Below are 19268 nucleotides of genomic sequence, written 5' to 3' on the forward strand. Positions count from 1 at the left end.
TTTTGCAGGTTTCCTGTTTAATTTGTTCAGTGTCAAGGCTCGTCAGTTTAACTGTACAGTCAAATGTGGAGAATTATGAGCTAGTTTTGCACCATCAGGACATCCAAAGAAAAGAAACAATTCATCTAGTGTCCCATGCTATCTGCATATCTCAACACACACATACTAAAAGGCGTTCCCTGTTCTTAACAATACAGTACAACATTTGATAATAGCAATATTGAAAATATTAAAAAAATGAGCACCCAGTGGACAAGTAAAATGAAACGATTGCTTAGATGAATAGTTCTTCTTCATCTTTATCACAAATACTTATTCACACATTAAAGAATTGGAATAAACAAACATCGTGTCTTCAATTTTTGTGTGGTCAGCATGTAAAATAATTGTTTTTGGATTACTGCCACAGTTTTTTTCTTTCTCCATTGTACAACCTATCAAATAAAAAATTTAGACATGCAAAAATAGACTTTTAAAGTATACAGTCATACCTGCTTGCATTGACTTAGAGTCGGAAGAGTATGTTCGTGATCTTTTAAAGCCCTGTAAAACACTTAAAGCCTGTAAAAACGAGTGCCTGTAAAATGTGTGGCATTGCTCTGAGGGTTTGGGGGTTTCTATTTTTATAGGCTGTTCCTTTTTGCACTTTACTGTCTGTCTCTGTTGATACATTTCTAAGGGTGTGGATAGGTTCATATTAATGTCAAGCAAGTTTGAAGTAGATTTAAGCCATGACTATTTAAAACTTGCTCTGTCATTAAATTGTTTCAGGGTGTGGAAATGCTGCCTCCCAGCATCACAATGAAAGCAGAATTATGAACTGTGGTAGACCAAATACAGTTAAATCATTCCAAAGATGTTCAGATCATTTACTGCATTGGAAGCAGTAACTTAGCATTGTGTTTACCTTCTATCCATTTTTAGTTAGGGCTTCCCAGGTGGCGCTAGTGGTAAAGAACCTGTCTGCCTGCGCAGGTGGACGTAAGAGACACAAGTTCGATCCCTGGGTTGGGAAGATTCCCTGGAGGAGGAAATGGCAGCCCACTCCAGTGTTCTTGCCTGGAGAATCCCATGGACAGAAGAGCCTGGCAGGCTGCAGTCCACACAGTGGCACAGAGTTGGACAGGACTGACATGACTTAGCACACGCAGCAGCGCTTAAATTAACAGACTGTTTACTCTTAAATAAGAATTGAAGGGCATGTACATTTTTTTTTTACAGTTTTAAAATCCGAGTACTCGCTTTCAAATATTGCCCATGGTTTCGAAGCTACCCTTGGTCTTATAAAATTATATCTGAATTTTAGAAAGTACTTGGTGGAGTGCTTTCTCAGTGAAATAAATGAGATTATTTTATGCGAGTAAACTGTGTGAGAAACATACGTGGTTTTAAAATGTATTCTAGTAACATATACGTATTGTTTTATAATCTAATGGAAGGAAATTTACTCTATTGAAAGTTGTCTCATTATGAATAGAGGAGAAAAAGCACACAGACCATATGTCCTCAACATTAGTTTGCACACTTGTCAAGAGTCTGAAATATCCAGGGGTATTCCATTAGGGTGGTTATGTGAGAAGAAATAAAGAAAAATTTATGTTGTTGCCCAGTCTGTAGGATGCCTCCATTTGGGCTCCACCTGGAGTGAGTGAGGAACTTTATGTGGTACTTTTCTAGAAGGTATCACTGACCGCAGAATACCCAGGGGCCAAGAGTGCAATCGTGTGGCTGGGTTAGTGGGTCACAGATTTGTTTCTCCATTTATGGAGAATTTTAACACCTTAAAACAGCTGTTCTCTGAAATCTGTATATCCTCATGTCATAGCTGGTTTCCCCTGAAGACACAGCAGAGACATTATGACAAGTGGACTTCCAGGGATGCTGGAAGCTTCTGTGCTTGTGACAGTCTTGAAGCTACTTGCAAGAGAGAGCAGCTTAGGCTAGTCAATAGAGGTATATCCAAATCCCAAACACTAAGAAATGTTTATACATTGGGGTTAGCGTAAGGAGTGGATATTCTAGTTATAAAGGGCCTTGCCTCTCAAGGTCTGTGCCTCATTATGTCATAGATCATCTCTTAAGGACAAAGATGTACCAGTCTTGCATGTGAACCCCCAAAGGAGAGAGCAGATGTGTTGACCTGCCAAATAAGAGATTGTTTTCCTTCCACCAGAGGGCCTAGTGGGATTGAAGCCCCAAAGTCATGGTTATCAGGTTGAACATAGGAAGATTTCAGTGCCATACCACTCAACAGAATTTTAATGGAGAATATAATCTTAAGAGCTACATTTGTAAGTCACAACACAGATATTCACAAGAATCTCCGTGACTTCAAATTTAGCCAAGACTTCAAAAGTATTTACTGAAAGCTTGAGACTTTTTTAATGGCAGAAAGATCAGATTTTAAAAAGGCAAAAAAGCTAAGAGAAACCAGTATTCCTTTTCCTCCCTTTCTCTCTGTGTGTGTGTGCATGCATATGCATGTATGCATGTACATCCTTATTTGCAGAATCATGTGAAATTTAGTTGGAGATATCATGATATTTCAGCAAATACTGCCTAAGAACAAGGGTGTTCTTCTGCATGACCACAATGCAGTTATCACACTTGAGAAACTTAATTTTGATACAGGAGCTTTATTTAGATTTCCCCAGTAGTCCTAATAATGTTCCTTATAACTATTTTTTCCCTAAAGCAAGATCCAATCACGAGTCAAAGTCCATTGTGTTTGTCAGTCTCTTTAACCTACATCAGTTTCACAGTGTTTTATCTTTCATGACATTGATATTCCTGGAGCCTAGACCAGCTGTTTTGTCAAATATCCTTCAATTTGAATTTGTCCAATTGTTTCATCACATTTGAAATCAAGACTCTTACTAAAGTCATAATAAATAAAGAAATGAAGATAGGAGGGGAATGGGGAAGGAGAGGTGACAGAAAGAGACAGTGGAATAGAATAAGAGAAAAAAAGTAAAAAGAGATGCAAATGGACTTCACGAAGATTTCAAACAAGGTGACAAAATCTAGTAGATTTGTGTTCAGACTGTATTGGTGAGCAGATGAATGGAGAGGTGGGTGAGGGAACATGGTACTTAATGAGAGTTAAGGACATCTCAAATATTGGGTTTGGAACATTTTGGATAAAGACAAGGGAATGAACCTGGAAAATCTGGGCTGTATGCCAAGCTAAACACAAAATTAAGTGAAAACAACAACAAAAATTCAAACTAGTTCTTTTAATCTGTACATAAAAGAATGAGGTGGTTTATTTTTCTTAATAAATGTAAACCAGTTTTTTGGTATCATTTAAAACCCTTTACTAGGTTTACAAAATTGAAAATGATCTTAAGGAGTTAATAGGAATATACAAATACTATACCAGATAGATGAGAATTTAGTCTGTTTTTTAAAACCTCCAGAACAGAAATTCGTGGACCACATCTTAAAGGGAAGGATTCTAGGAAAGCTCTTCAGGAAGTAAATCTTATTTTCAAGCTGTCAAAAAAACTAACCAGAGAAAATCATCAGGTGTCAGAGGCTAAGAACAGCTGAAATATTGATACAATTTTCTAACTTGCTGCTGTGTCTTCACATTTAGTGTCTGCTTCTCCACCTCATCTCCCGGCCTCTAAATAAGAAAAAGGGGGATGTGTAATTGTAGGAACACTGTTAAGAAGTCACAGCATTCAAATAGTTTTTGCTGTAATTTAATGGAAAATTTATATACTCATTCCTAACATTTTTGGAGGGATTTTCTTGGTAAGGGCAGAGTTGTAGAAAAATAAATATATGCAGAGTGGGAAAGGTACACCATTTCCTGTTCGTGCTTAACATGGTTCTGATTGCCATCCTTGGAGTCTTGATGCTGTACACAGTCAATAATTGCTCACTGGGTCTGAGAGGTGCAGTCTCTTTTGGTGGATTTGAAGAATTAACTTCTCGTTAAGTCCTGAACTATGGCAGAAATAGACTTTGTACTTGGCTTTTGTAAGACTCAATGGAAACAGAGATGTTGAGACATCACTTTCTGTGGTGTTGATTAAGTGAAATTATGTATGCAGAGGAAAATCCACTCAATATGCTTTTATTTTTTAAACTGTTTTATTATGGGGAAAAAAAAAACCAGACATACTATATAGTATTGCAAGGATTTCCCTGGCAGTCCAGTGGTTAAGACTTTGCCTTCCAATGCCAGGGTGAAGGTTCCATCGCTGGTTGGGCAGCTGAGATCCCATATTCCTTGTGGTCAAAAAGACAAAACATAAAACAGAAGCAATATTGTAACAAAATCAATGAAGAGTTTTAAAATGGCCTACATTTTTAAAAAATCTTAAAAAAGAGTTGTATACTAAATCCATGCTTCTATATATTGACTGACTTAACACAGACAACTTCTTGGGGAATTTATTTCATTTTTATGCCTAACCATTCCCCACTGGCTTCCCAGGGGGCACTAGTAGTAAAGGACCAACCTGCTAGTTATATAGAGATGCAGGTTTCATCCCTGGGTTGGGAAGACTCTCTAGAGGAGGGCACAGCAACACACTCCGGTATTCTTACCTGGAGAATTCTATGGACAGAGGAGCCTGGTGGGCTACAGTCCATGGGGTCGCGAAGAGTTGAACGTGACCAAAGCAACTTAGCACATTCCCTACTACCATTTCATATTGAAGTAAATCTCAGATATTCCAACATTTTATCCATAAAGACTTCAGTAGAGAATAGGTACTCTTTGAAGTCTTGCTTAAAATAGTAATGGTATGTAAGCATTTAATATAAGTGAATGAGTGACTGAAAGTCACTCAGTCATGTCCAACTCTTTGCAACCGCATGGAATATACAGTCCATAGTATTCTCCAGGCCAGAATACTGGAGTGGGTTGCCTTTCCCTTCTCCAGGGGATCTTCCCAACCCGGGATCGAACCCAGGCCTCCCACACTGCAGGCAGATTCTTTACCAGCTGAGCCACATAAAGTGTCCTATAAATTAATGCACAATATAAGTGCTCTCTTGTCTCTGTTGAGAAGATTTAGAAGGGTGAAATCCAATCGAACTGATAATCTGATGGGGAGTATGGTGGTCTTCTGGAAAGGTCATTTGTTGTTTGTGGGAGAGTATCTGTAGACCCAATAAAAGTGTTGTCACCAAAGAAAGAGTGATGTCACCAAAGAATTCCTGTCTTGAAGAAATGAGTGTTGTTAAGATGTATGAGTCCTCTTTGTTCTCTGGATTTCTCCTGTTGATAGCGTAGTCTAACTCTGACTCTCCAGAATATTGTAACCATGGCCAAGAGACACTTAACCTGTCTCTGAAAATAAGCTTCCCATTTGAAAAAATGGGTGTGATACCTGTTTTACATATTCACAGAACTGTCATGCAGATTAATTGTGATCTGGGCTGGGGGTGGGGATGTGAATGTGCTTTGGGAATAACAGCCCAGTTACCTCTTCTTCTTTAGCATAAGATTTTGATTCTTTGAAATGGCCAGTCTTCAGGATTTTTAATAGTACCAGAGGATGTAAAGATGGAAGAAATTGCTATCTTGAATATATATATATATGTGTGTGTGTGTGTGTGTATTGTTTAGAATGTTTTTAAAGAACAGATTTTTATTGAAGTAGACTTGATGCACAATATAGTGATTCACAGTTTTTAAATGGTGTACTATATTTTATGCTTTATGCTTCGCTGGTGGCTTGGACAGTAAAGAATCTGTCTGCAATGCAGGAGAGTGGGATTTGATCCCTGGGTGGGGAAGATCCCCTGGAGAAGGAAATGGCAACCCACTCCAGTATTCTTATTTGGAGAATCCCATGGACAGGGGAGCTTGGTGGACTACAGTCCATGGGATCACAAAGAGTTGGACACGGCTGAGCAGCTAACACTTTCACTATATTTTATAATTATTATAAAATAAAGGCTATGCCCCCTGTGTTGTACAGTATGTCCTTGTAGCTTATTTTATGCCTAATAGTTTGTACCTCTTAATCATCTACACATATATTGCCCCTCTCCACTTCCCTTGCCCCACTGGTGACTGCTAGTTTCTTCTTTATATCTGTGTGTCTGTTTCAAAGAATAATTTTATAACCTAAGTTTTCTTTTTCCCCCTGAATATATTTTATCTGAGCATTTTTATTATTCTCTAAGCTGAGATACATTTTGACTGATACCTGCCTCCCCTTTTTCTTTTCTCTCTCAGTTAGTAAAGCCTTTGTGAATGGTCTCTTGATCAGGCTCACCAAAATGAACATGTGTCTCTTGGGAAGATTGCCGTGTGATCAGAACTTTTTTCCTTCTCTTTTCTCTTTTAGCCTTGCCTCCCCGCTTGAAAGAGATGAAGAGTCAGGAGTCTGTGGCAGGTTCTAAACTAGTGCTTCGGTGTGAGACCAGTTCTGAATACTCCTCTCTCAAGTTCAAGTGGTTCAAGAATGGGAGTGAATTAAGCCGAAAGAACAAACCACAAAACATCAAGATACAGAAAAGGCCAGGGTGAGTATCCTGCATTACACAGCAGATTCCATGCCTAGCAATACAATGGTATAAAATATAAAAATTACTCACAGCTTAGTAAATAAGGATACGATCAAAAAAACAGGATACGTGATAAATGAAAAGATTTTTTGTTGTATGGGGGCCAGAAATTGGGTCATTAGATAGGAAAGAATTTTAAAGTATGTCATCTTACAACTTCTGGAGAAAGAAAGGAAGGATGGATGTGGAAAGGACTGTAACATGTGGCTAGAAATAGAAGGGGTTAGAGAAGAAATATTAATAATAAGCTGTGTATAGCACAGGAAGCTCAGTTAGTGTTCTGTGATGACCTGAGGGGTGGAACCAAGGGAGGTCCAAGCAGAAGGGGATATATATATATATATCAGATTCACTTAATTGTGCAGTGGAAAAACTAACACAAAGTGGTAAAGCAGTTATACTCCAGTGAAAAAATAAATTTAAAAAAGAATTCAAAACAAAAATTTTTTAAAAACAAAAAAAATATTAATAGGTGCTATTGTAATAGTAATAGATGAGATCCTAAAATCCTGTATAGAATACCTGTGCCTTACACAATCAAGCTCAGTTGGGAAAGAATCTGCCTGCAATATAGGAGACCCGAGTTCAATTCCTGGGTTGGGAAGATCCCCTGAAGAAGGAAATGGCAACCCTCTCCAGTATTCTTGCCTGGAGAATCTCATGGACAGAGGAGTCTGTCGGGCTACAGTCTGTGGGTTTACAAGAGTCAGACACGACTTAGCGACTAAACGTATATCATCATGTGAAGAGTTAGAATGTAATCAGTTGAATCTGAACTACTCTCAAGTATATTTAATATGTAAGATTAATGTGTAACTGACAATTCTATTAAGCTCCATCACCATGAGAGCAGATTAAAATATCTAGTAATCCTAAGTAGCAAGACTCTTAAGTTTTCCTGCCCTCCTTGAGGAGATTCCTATTTGGGAAGGCTTCATGTGACCCCCTATAACGTCTGTATTCTATACCTACTCTAAAATGATGCTCTTTTATTTATTTTTTTCTTCATTTTTTTTCTCCTTATTTAAGAACATTTACTTCTAATCTCAAACTACATTTTGAAATTACAGAAGAGCTAAACGTCTTGGATTTTTGCTTGTGAACCGTCCTTTCATCAGTGTGACATGTATCATAGGGGTTCACAGCTCCAAGGAGACCTTTTCTCTACTTACACTTCAGAGGATCCCAGTGACATCCCAGAGATGATATATGAAGCAACAATGAGAATCACCTCCTAGACTTTTATTTTATAGGACAAATACCAAAAAAACCAAATACACATGTGCCAGAAAAAATAAAGTGATGTAAGGGAAATGAATTTTATCTTACCAAAGTGTTTAATGACTGTAAGAGCCATAATTAGGGATGCCTTCTCGTTTCTCTAGTTTTAGTAACTACTCTGCTTATCCTTTTTATTGATTGTGTCAGTACAGTGTCTTGATTTGGAAGAATAATACAGAAGGAAATATCACTGTAGCAGGTGGTACTTCAAATATACAAAAAAGAATAATTCTGTGAAGTGACAGAGTGCTTTTGTATATAATCTTATTTGTTTGGTTTTTTAACAATTTTCCCCTAGGTAGTAAAGGCAATTTACTGCCCATGGTGACTCTAATTTTGCAGGTTAAGAAATCAAGGGTCAAAAAACTGTTGTCTCTCCTTGAGTCACCCAACTAGCTATGAATAAGCTGGAACACAAATCAGTGTCTCAGATTCCTTAATGTCTCTCTCCTTCTTTAAAAATGGAAAGCAGACATATTTTATCACATGTGTCCATGTGGGGAAGGGAGGAGAGACAGCAAATTGAAAAAACAAACATGATTCTTTTTGAGAAGTTTAGCAACAAAGAAAAATTACTTTTAGCTAGGTTTTGGTGTCTGTTTTGTTTTTTATCAATTAGCAAGGTTAGTAAGAAACAGTTATCAGCATAAGCAGAGTGATGTCTCAAGCCAGGTTAGTAAGAAACAGTTATCTGCATAAGCGGAGTGATGTCTCATTTGTTTCTATGCGGTTATTAGTTGAGAGCAAAAATATTTAAGAGCCCACGAAAAGCTTATATGCTAGAAATGTGGAGAAATGAAAGAATCCTAGGGTGTTTTATACTCAGGGCATCAAAAGATTGTAGAGAGATTATCTAGTACAGCCTTATATGAAGCAATCAAGTGCTGAAATCCTGTTAGGGCTGGGGGGCTTCAGGATTTTTAAGAAGCCCATCTATTTACAAACAGTAGTCTAAAAACTTGATTATTTATGCTGAGGTAAATTCTACCTTGTGGGAGGTTAAATTTATTAATAATTAGGGAAAAGAAATATCTAACACTGAACATCAAACAGTAAAACTAAGCGCTGAATTACAGGTTACTGACGCTAAGTGCCGTGGGACTTGGGAAGTGGGGAAGACCCCAGGAGCTTCAGGAGTCACTGTGAGGGGGTGGATTGGACTCTGCTAAAGACAGAGAGACCCCCTGGATGGGTAGGGTGGGTTATAGAGTAGATCAGTAGCAGGTTCTGTTTATAGGACAATAAAGAGGCCAATTGAGTTGGGCCAGTGAGAGAGTGGATGGGAAATTTTGCCCTTCCTTGGATAAGATGCTGTGTGTTGGTCCTGGTCTAGAAGCTGGGTCCAGAGAGATGAGCAAAAAGTGCATGCTGTCTCAGAGGCTTGGTCTCAAGTGGGGAAGGGAAATATAAGCAGTTATAATTCTCAGTTTTAAATTTGATGACAGTGACGATCACAGGAGGCTTTAGAAAGGTACACACAAAGGATGGTGGAGGGGATCCAGTCCTGGACTGTGGAGGCTTCCTAGAAAGAAGGGGAGGAGGGAGGGAAGGCGGAGAGGATTATCCAGGCTGAAGGAACGGAATGAAGCAGCTGCGGACTGCAGGTATTTAAGGTGAGGATACCTGAAGAGAAGAAGCTGAATAGGTTGGGTAAATAAGATGACAAAAAGGAACAACAACAACAGAAAAAGAGAAACCCCCCCCCCACCCCGGAATGAATACGGTCCAAAAGAGCACATGTACAGGTACAGAACTAATTTGTTACATGGCTTGTATGACATATAAAAGTGTCATTAGTATTCAGAAAGGCGTTTTCACGTTGGCTTCATAGGCTCAGACAGCTAAGAGCACTGTCTACATATTAATAAAATCCCCATTATCCCAGAAAGGCCAGTGTTCAGAAATTACTTCTTTTAAGCAATAACCCTGCTGGAAAGAATTAAGTGGGAACAAAAAAAAAAGAATTTTATTCAAGTAATGTGACTGCAAATGACTCTTGGCAAAGCATTGAACATTTTTGAGCCTCCAAAAATAAGACACTTTGTGTAAAGTGGGCAGCCACTGATAAGTGATCAGCTAATTAGGTTTCAGAATTGGGTATTCAGTCATTTCTGAGGTTGTATCTTTAAAAAAAAAAATTAGTGCTGTCTTTTGTAAGGGATCAAACTGAATCTAAATTTAATTAACATTTGCAAGATGCTCTATTATTTCAACTTTCAACTTATAAGAGAATGGATACTATTGTTATTATACCCATTAAAAAATTAATATCCTGAGAATGAAGGAAATTAGGTTTCTTCCTGTAGATCTAATGTTAATAAATGGTTACTCTTGGACTTGAAATTGATCTGTATCTATGCCTTTTGTCTTTTTCACTCCATGTCTCAGTCTTTTCACAACTACTTGTGATTTTGCCGTAGTATCCAGTGAAGTCATAACATGTTTAAGGCAAGGGACCTGTTTAGGCTTAAACTGCTTAATAAAAAGCATTCTTATTTGTCAGCTTCCTCTACATGCTCATAATTTTTCATTATGAAGACATTTCAAAATGTTAACAATTTGTAGTGGTTACTTGCTTACTTAACTTTATCTTACTACATTGGCTCTTAGCCAACAGGCCAAGAAGGGATAAACTGTCTCTTAGGGCATGATCACAAGCAGAGGTGAATTTTAGTGTAAGGTTTAGGATTTCCCTGGGACCCTCTTTATTTAAAGTAAAATGTTGACTCTCTTCCAATCCTTCGCCTAGATTTCTTTTTCACATTTTATAATCTAGATTGTTTGTAACAGTCAGAATTTCCTTTTAATCCCTTAGTGTTATGAAAAGATTTTACACCAATAGGGAATTGCTATTATTTTGTAAAGTCTTATCCCCTCTTCAGCCCCTGCTCCTACTAATAAATGACATTCGCACATGTTCTTCCTATGATTCTGCATTCATGTGTGAGCCTTTTTGTTTGTTTTATTTGGCTGAGCAAGGTGTGGGACCAATTAAAAGAAATAGAAGCTGCCCTGGTCTTAAGTGTCTACTTATCCCTTTGTTATTGTTTCCTTTGCCTGGTGGACGATTTTGATCAAGAAAACTGGTTAAAGAGCTTGGTTGTGTGACAGGTTATATTTCAGGTCTGCCTGTTGGCTTCACTTGCATACCTGTCTTGTATCAGTCTTTTTTTTTTAATTAATTTATTTATTTTAATTGGAGGCTAATTACTTTACAATATTGTAGTGGTTTTTGCCATACAATGGCATGAATCAGGAGTCTTATTAAAGGCTGACTTCCTGTTGTTTGTGTATGGTGCACATTTTGGGATGCTCTTAATTTTGTATCCGGGGCTTCCCTGGTGGCTCAGTGGTAAAGAATCCGCCTGCCAATGTGGGTGCCATCCCTGAGTCAGAAAGATCCCCTGGAAAAGGAAATGGCAACCCACTCCCGTATTCTTGCCTGGAAAATCCCATGGATGGGGAAGCCTGGTGGGCTACAGTCAGTGGGGTTGCAAAAGAGTTGGACACAACTTATTGACTAAACAACAACAGTTTTGTATCAGCTCTTCATTTCTGTTCTTGCTTTTTTTTTTTTTGGACTCACCTTGTGGTTTGTGGGATCTTAGTTCCCTGTTGAACACAGGCCCTTGGCAGTGAAAGTCCTAACCACTGTACTGCCAGGGAATACCCTGTTCTTACATATTATAATCTTGTTTAAAATTGATTCTAATTGGTTTGGTCAAGTTAAAAAAAAATAAGGAATGATTGCTCCTATTATCAGTTGGTTCAGGGTTTTTTGACTCTTAATAGAAGAGGTTTAGACTCATCTCTTTCTTTTATTAGTTGAGCTACTCCAACAGGTCATTTTAACTTTATATGTAAGAAGATCTCAGATTCCTTAGGTATAAAATGGGAATAACCAGTGTCTGTTTCATAGCATTTATGTGAAGCATTTTATGCAGTGTCTGGTTCTGTAGAGTTTCATAGTTGCTGCAGTGGCAAGTGACTTCATTCTGGTAGAACCAGATGAGGACTGACATTCTGTGGTTTGCACTATGAAATCCCTCTCTTTCTTTACCCTTCTCATCAGCAGTTCAACAGTATCTGAGCTGTGTTAACATACACACGAGAATTCATATATGATTCCTTAGGGATCAGAAGAACTAGATTATATAAACTGAGTTGATCTTTTCTATATGCATTTAATTTGCCTTTGCCTATAAAATTTGGTAAAAAGAATTAAGTGTGAAAAATGAGATAAGCAGCTATGGAAACCTTGAAACTACCTTGTGAGTGAGCACTCATGAAAAGAACACAGTTTACATTTTGATATAAAAAAAAGAAGTTAATCTTTGTAACTTCCATTTACAAATGTTTTATTGCTTTATTGTTACATAACGTCATTTTTTCTTATTCCAAAGCAATGCATGCTTATTAGGAAAATCTAAAAATTGCAGAAATTTAGAATGTCATTATAATAGTAGCAGACACTTACTGGGAGATTACTCTATTTCAAGCATTGTTTTAAACACTGTGTATGAATTAACTCTTTTAAAGCTTTTAGAAAATGAAAATCCACCAAAACATGCATCCCTCCCAGAACCCCAGATAACTCATCAATTAAAGAGCAAAAAGTTAATTTTGTGATTGGGAGTTCATTCATTCTTCCAAGTTAACTTTCTTCTTATAGACAAGATATAGTAGCCTATTGAAGAAAGTAAAATAAAACTATAGCCATACTTATTAAAGCCCCAAATGGTTACAATGTATAATCTTCAAGAAAGGTTTCTCTGTTTCTACTATTTCCCATTCCTGCTTTAAGACCCAAGGATTGCAGAATCTCACAGTTAAATGTATCATTATAGTTCAAAGGGTTTTTTTGTGTCCCTGGAGAAATTTGAGTTTCCATTGAACTGCAAAAAGGATTGCCAACCTCTTTGACATAAATGCTTTCTCCCTTCATAATGTTTTTAAATATGCAGCTCTCATTTAAGCTTTCATTTAAAAACAGGATTTATTTTTTCAAAACTAATTGAAACCATTGATCTAATTAAATCTTTTCTGCATAGAGATATTCTTGTTAGGAACTGCTTGACAGGTGGCAATCCAGACTCGAATCTGCCTAAAGAGAAAACCTCTTTCACATGACATCCTATCCTTATTGAACACTCAAAAGGTCCTTCCTTATGTATCATCGAAAATATCCCTTGTTTTTCCTATAAGGCATAAATCTACCTTCAAGAGCTTCACCAAATAATTTCCTTTTCCAGATAATAAAGATGGAATATATTTATATATCTTGTTCATAGCTCCGTACCAGTGGAACCTTTCTTACTTTAATAGCATCTTCTCTGGTGTTAAGATATCTAGGCCCTATTCAATTCTGATCACCCTCTTCTAAAGTCCTCTAGCTGTTGATATTTTTTTTTATCAAATGCCACTTTGAAGCATAATTCAATACTCCAGATATGATCCAGCCTATAAGTAGTGGCTGAGACTTTTATCCAATTTGGTTTGCTCTTTTAATATTAATTTGGCCAAATAGTAGTACTTTTTTCTTCTTTTTTAAACAGTTGTTTAAAGTGGAGTAATATTAATACGTGTGGCTAACTGAAATCCTTTTTTCTGTATACATTGTTGTCAAGGCTCTTCTCTCCCAGCCTGTGTTTCTGCTACTGATTTTTGAACCTGAATGTATTTATTATGCTTATCTTGATTACATTGATTCTTGATCTTGGCCCATTGACACACAGTCCTAGAATTCCCAAGGGTGTCTCTACAGAAAGGATTTCTTAGTCACTTCTCATGCCTGCCTTAGAAATTCACTGTAACTGCATAAAAACGACTAAGAGGTAGGTTGTAAAGAAATCTGCTTGTTTAAAGAAACATTAGTTGAGTGCAGAAAAAAATTTTTTTTCTTATTGTCTTTCTGTTTCTCTGTTTTTTAATTTTTTTATTGGAGTATAACTGCTTGGAATGGCAACCTACTCCAGTATTCTTGCCTGGGAAATCCCATGGACAGAGGAGCCTGGTGGGCTGCAGTCCGTGAGGTTGCAGCATCAGACGCAACTGAGCTTGCATGCATGATTGCTATACAATGTTTTGTTAGTTTCTACTGTCCAACAGTGTGAATCAGCTACATATATCCTCCCTCTTGAGCCTCCCTCCCACCCCTCTAGGTCATCACACAGCACCAAGCCGTGCTCCTTGTGATAGAGCAGCTTCCCACTATCTGTTTAAAACACGGTAATGTCTGTAGGTCAATTCTAATCCCCCAGTTCATCCCACCCTCCCCTTCTCTCCCTGTGACCACAAGTCCATTCTCTACGTCTGTGTCTCTGCTTCTCTTTTTAAGCATAACATTTACTTACATTCCTTGGAAGAGTATTCCAGTAAACACTGCCCAGGTCTTTAAGGAGAAGTTTAAGAGCTATCGCTGTCAGATTAAACTGTAAGTTAATGTTAACTGTAAATTTCATTACCCTATTTCTTTAAGAAGATTCTTCTGAGAGAGTTACTCAAGGCTGGCAGAATTGAGACCAAAGAGAGAGAGAGAGAGAGCAGCTCCAACTACATGATCATGAGAGGCTTGATGCAGGAATTGGCACTTGAGATGGTCCTTGAAGATCAGCTAGTATCTTGGTGGGTCAAAATACGGGGTACCCATTCTAGGAAGAAGAAATACACAAGCAAAGCATGAAGATGGCAGGCCATAAAACTTACACTTGCAGGTGGAGGAGGGTGGATTAATTCAGTAGACTGGAGGAGGAGAAGAGTAGAAATTAAATTTGGAATAATTGATCCAACCTGATTAATATTATGTGACAGGAAGACCAAAAACTTCACTTAAAATTAGGAGGGTGTAATTTACAGGAGGGCTTTCCTGGTGGCTCGGCGGTAAACAATCCACATTTTTGGGTTAGACATGGGTTTCACACCTGGGTCAGAAAGATCCTCTGGGGAAGGAATGGCAACCCACACCAGTATTCTTGCCTGGGAAATCCCATGGACAGAGGAGCCTGGCGGGGTATAGTCCATGGGGTCGCAAAATGTCAGAGAGGACTTAGTGACTCAATAACGCCACCAACAAATTTACAGGAGGATTGCATATACTTCTGAGTTGCTGTCTTTGCTTTCTGCCCTGTTTTCTCCCTGTTGTCCTCCTCTCAGAAATCCAGGCCATCAATATCAGGCTCCTGTATATAAGGACACTTTAGAAAGGCTTTGATAAATGTTGAGCCAATCCCAGTAGTTCTGAGTTTTTAAACCATAGGCACTGCTTAAATTATAGGCTTGTGCAATAGTAAAGCATGGACAGATGCAAATCACAATGTTGCCCATGTTCAGAAAGAGTGCCAAATATTGATTTAATATGTAGTTTTATGAAAGTGTGTGTTATTGTTGCATGAATATTTATTTCTATATTAAGAACCATTTGTGTGGTATGGTGCTCCCAGCAATGAGAATCGTTTTAAAGAATGACAAGTTCCCTTTCTTTTGGAAGTATTAAATTCTCTTCATTCAAAATTAACATAATTCCTGATGTCACTCTACTAAGAAGTGTAGAGCATTTTAATCTAGTCTAGCCTTCACTGAAGTATATCTGTCCTTACCAGACTTTTAAGAAACAGCTTTATACTTCTTTATCTTCCTTAATTAACCCTATTGGCTGCTGACACTGAGATATACAGAGGAGAGAAAATTTGACATTTGGGTGAAAAAATATTCTGAAACGTAATGTGGTTAGTGGTAGTGTTAGAGGAATAAAAAGAAAATTTAGAAAAGAATTCCTTTAAACTGCTGATCTGGGTGATGAAATTAAGACTATGTCCAGGGTATAATTTAAATGAGATGTCTCGCTTTTGGGGTGATTTTGGTAAAATCATATATATATGTATATATATACGTATATATATCTACTAGTCAGTTGTGGGTTTTTTTTTTTTTAAAGATTTTTTGGATGTAGACCATTTTAAAATTAATTAATTAATTAAGGCTGTGCTGGGTCTTTGCTGCTGCCCCAGGGCTTTTTCCAGTTGCAGAGAGCAGAGGCTCCTCTTCCTGTGGTGCACTGACTCAGTAGCTCCGAGGCATGTGGAATCTTCCCAGACCAGGAATCAAACCCATGTCCCTTGCATTGGCAGGCAAATTCTTAACCACTGGACCACCAGGGAAGTCCAGTCAGTTGTGTGTGCAGAGTGAGAAGGCGGAGTTTGAAAACTCTAAAACTGCAGAGACTGTATTTTAATGATCATCGTATTTCTGTGAGATATACTTAAACTGCTTTGGTCCTGATCTTGTAGGAAGTCAGAACTTCGCATTAGCAAAGCGTCACTGGCTGATTCGGGAGAATATATGTGCAAAGTGATCAGCAAACTGGGAAATGACAGTGCCTCTGCCAACATCACCATTGTGGAGTCAAACGGTAAGAGATGCCTACTGCGTGCTATGCCTCAGTCTCTAAGAGGAGTGATCAAGGTGTGTGGTCACACTTGTATCACATAGGTGTGTTAAATCTCATTGTGAGCAAATAAAAATCATGAAAGGAAAACCCTATGTTTGAAATGTCTTATGGGTCCTCCTGTAAAGCTCTTCATGCCATAAGGTGAAATAGACCTGAAATATACATGGATTATTTAAAAAGGATTGGAATAATATGAACAGCAGAGACAGAATGGATTGCTAAAAGAAAGCGATTATACCTCCACTTTAGGTTAGTCAGGGACAGCAGGTAAGTTTTTTGCTCTGTCAAAACAGAATATGTGTGCATGTGTATATGTATATATAATTTATATACAGAATATATATTGTATATATTTCATACTAACGTGTATTATGTATGAATATATGTACATTGTGTGTGTGTAAACAGAATACAATCCTGACTTAGTCCTGGCAATTTTATGTTCTTATATATGTTTTCAATATGTAGGTAGGTAGCAGAAAGTTAAGCTTATCAGGGTTTTTTTCAGCCCATTAATTCAGAAATCAAGAGAGTCTTAGAGGCAAAGCATTTTTAACTCACTTGTATAGGCTTTATAAATAAGCATTTATATAGGTTTCAGCTTCTGTTTTCCTAAGAGCAGTGTCAGAGGCTATGTGTTAAACACATAAATAACTTGGAGACAGAAGGTGCCCCCTATCCTCTGACAACCCCTCTGAGTTATCTGAGGAAGGGTAAAGGACGGGCATAGCTGGTGGCTCTCGGTCCGCCATCCCTTAGTACTCCACAAAGTGATGGAGTCATCTATAGAAGCTGATGACGAGCTAGCAGTGAGCCTCTAAGTCTCTTAAAACAATAAAATGCTACTTTGAAACCTTTGGTGCTGTTTTGGATGATGGCACTAGACTGCTGTCTTCACAAACCTTGTCATCTATTATAAAACCAAGCATAATTGCACCACTTCTAGGCAGGTGATGAGAAAGAATGCCCACTGCAAAGGCCTGATCTCTTAAAGTGATAAGATAAAATTACAGAGCCAACAAGGGAAGAGTAAAAGAACTCTTAGGGGTTAACTCCTTAGGACTGGTGTGGTTTGATTCAGTTGATAACAGGATAGGGAGAAGGGAGTGAGATAAAAATATGGAACAGGGTTGGGAGTATTCAGGTTAATATTCAGGAAATATTCAGGTTAATTCCTAGTCTTCTGTGGACTTCCCAATGCATTGCTCTATTGCAGTGTAATCAACGTTCATTTCTTTCATTTTAAATATCTCCCTCCACAGAAAGTAAACGTCAACAGTGAAAACTGGTTTCCATGATTATTTTTACGGGCTGTGTTTACTGTTTAAAATGTAAAAGCCATTTAAAATTTATGTCAGTAAATACAACATCACTTTACTTTTTAATCAGCATAGGTAAAGCAACAGGGTTTTGCTTGTGTTATTTTGTTCCACTTGGAATTTTATAGGATGCAACTAGAAATGCAAGTTTGAAATTTCAGTAACTAATTTTTTCTTTCTATAATACCATGTTTAACAGCTTTTTCTCAGCTTGTCAGTGACTTGGTTCAGTGCATCTTCTCCTGGTAAAGGCTACTGAATTATGATTTGGACACTTGGATTAGATTTGTGTAGCTATGTATACTGTAAAGTCCCAGGAAAATAGAATTAAAGTGTCATAGTTTTACTGAGTGCTTACAGTAGGATTATATTTAATATTCCACATTTTCTGAATTACAGTATCAAGCAGTGAATTACTTACCACTATTTTGTTCTTGGCAAAAACTCATAGGATTTCTTTTTATCAATTTGGGAGTGCTGAAGTTTTGATAATAACCGTTTTTCACATCCGTTTCATGGGAGAGATATTCAGCTTATTTTCCATATTAATTTATTTAAGAATTGATCTCAAATTTGAATGTAGTATTGACCAATTATAAAGTGTAGAGAAATGAAAATAGGGATGTTTTGAATAATCAATCTTTTTTACCTGACAAGAAAAAAGAGAAGGTCATGAAATATTGTAAGGAAATCATCCTTAAACAATCAACTAAAATTCCGTAAGTACTAGAAGGGAGGAATGAAGAATCTCAATTACTATGCAAGGCGGTTGTTTCTATTTTCTTCTTAGAACATTAAGACTAGTTCTTCCATATCCAACCTTCTCATTGTATTTAAAAAGAAATGGAGACCTAAGACTTGTTTTAAATTCCTTACTTCCTGGTTCAGTACAGCTTACTCAATACCAGACTGTGTGTTTGTGAATGTTTAAGGTAGATTCTTTGATTTGTGAAGGATGAAAACTGGAAAAAACAAAAACGGTGTGAGGGAGAAAGAGAGAGGGATTCCACTGGGACGAACTAGAGCGTCATTATAACTGGGGTTCCAGGAGAGAATGTACCTAGGGTGCCTTTACAAGTTTAAGCATCAGGAATTTTTGGCTTCCCTCTCAAGTCTCTGCCCTTGAGGTGCCCAGATACATTCTTGACTCGCCGACTCTTTCTTGTATCTTCTAACCTCTCCTGCTTTCACTTACGCTCCTTTATAATTCCAGACTTTGACCTGATTACGGTTCCATTTGTCCATATTCTTCTTCATGGTTCTTTTGAAGGCAGCCCTTCACTTTTGGCTCTGACTGTGTGATTGTTGCCTCAGGGGCCAAATCAGATTCCCCACAGCAAGAATCTGACTGGCAGAGCTGATCACATCCAAAGATCCATAGAGCTCACAGCTCATCAGCATGTTCTGCCCAGGTCCCCACCACGGACCCAGCCCAGGAGAGTGAAGCCGGAAACATGGCTGCCTAGAAATGCTCCTCTTTTCCGAGGCTGTGGGTCAGACGTGCAGTTCATCAGAGCCTGTACTCTCAGGCACCAGGACAGACAGGGCCAGAGCATTCTGCACGTTGGGAAATGCTCTTTTCTCCCTGCATCTCAGCAGCTTGGTTGTAGCACCACCAGAAGGAAAATACATAATCATTCTGATGTTCACCCCCTTCTACTGTGATCTATGAATTTGCTGTATTCAGC

At 37.9% G+C, this 19268-nt stretch overlaps 1 protein-coding gene across 6 annotated transcripts in view; it reads left to right on the forward strand.

Moving 5' to 3' along the window:
* The window catches only part of NRG1 (neuregulin 1), a 229230-nt gene that overhangs the window by 46054 nt on the left and 163908 nt on the right, over nucleotides 1–19268 (forward strand). For all 6 annotated transcript variants that reach the window (XM_043454343.1, XM_043454342.1, XM_043454344.1 and 3 more), the window contains exons 2-3: nucleotides 6315–6492; nucleotides 16101–16222. In XM_043454343.1, the coding sequence (XP_043310278.1) occupies nucleotides 6315–6492; nucleotides 16101–16222 (300 nt within the window). The remainder of the gene's footprint in view (nucleotides 1–6314; nucleotides 6493–16100; nucleotides 16223–19268) is intronic.

Source organism: Cervus canadensis, chromosome 31 (assembly GCF_019320065.1).
Source record: "Cervus canadensis isolate Bull #8, Minnesota chromosome 31, ASM1932006v1, whole genome shotgun sequence".
In the NCBI taxonomy this organism is placed as follows: Eukaryota; Metazoa; Chordata; class Mammalia; order Artiodactyla; family Cervidae; genus Cervus; species Cervus canadensis.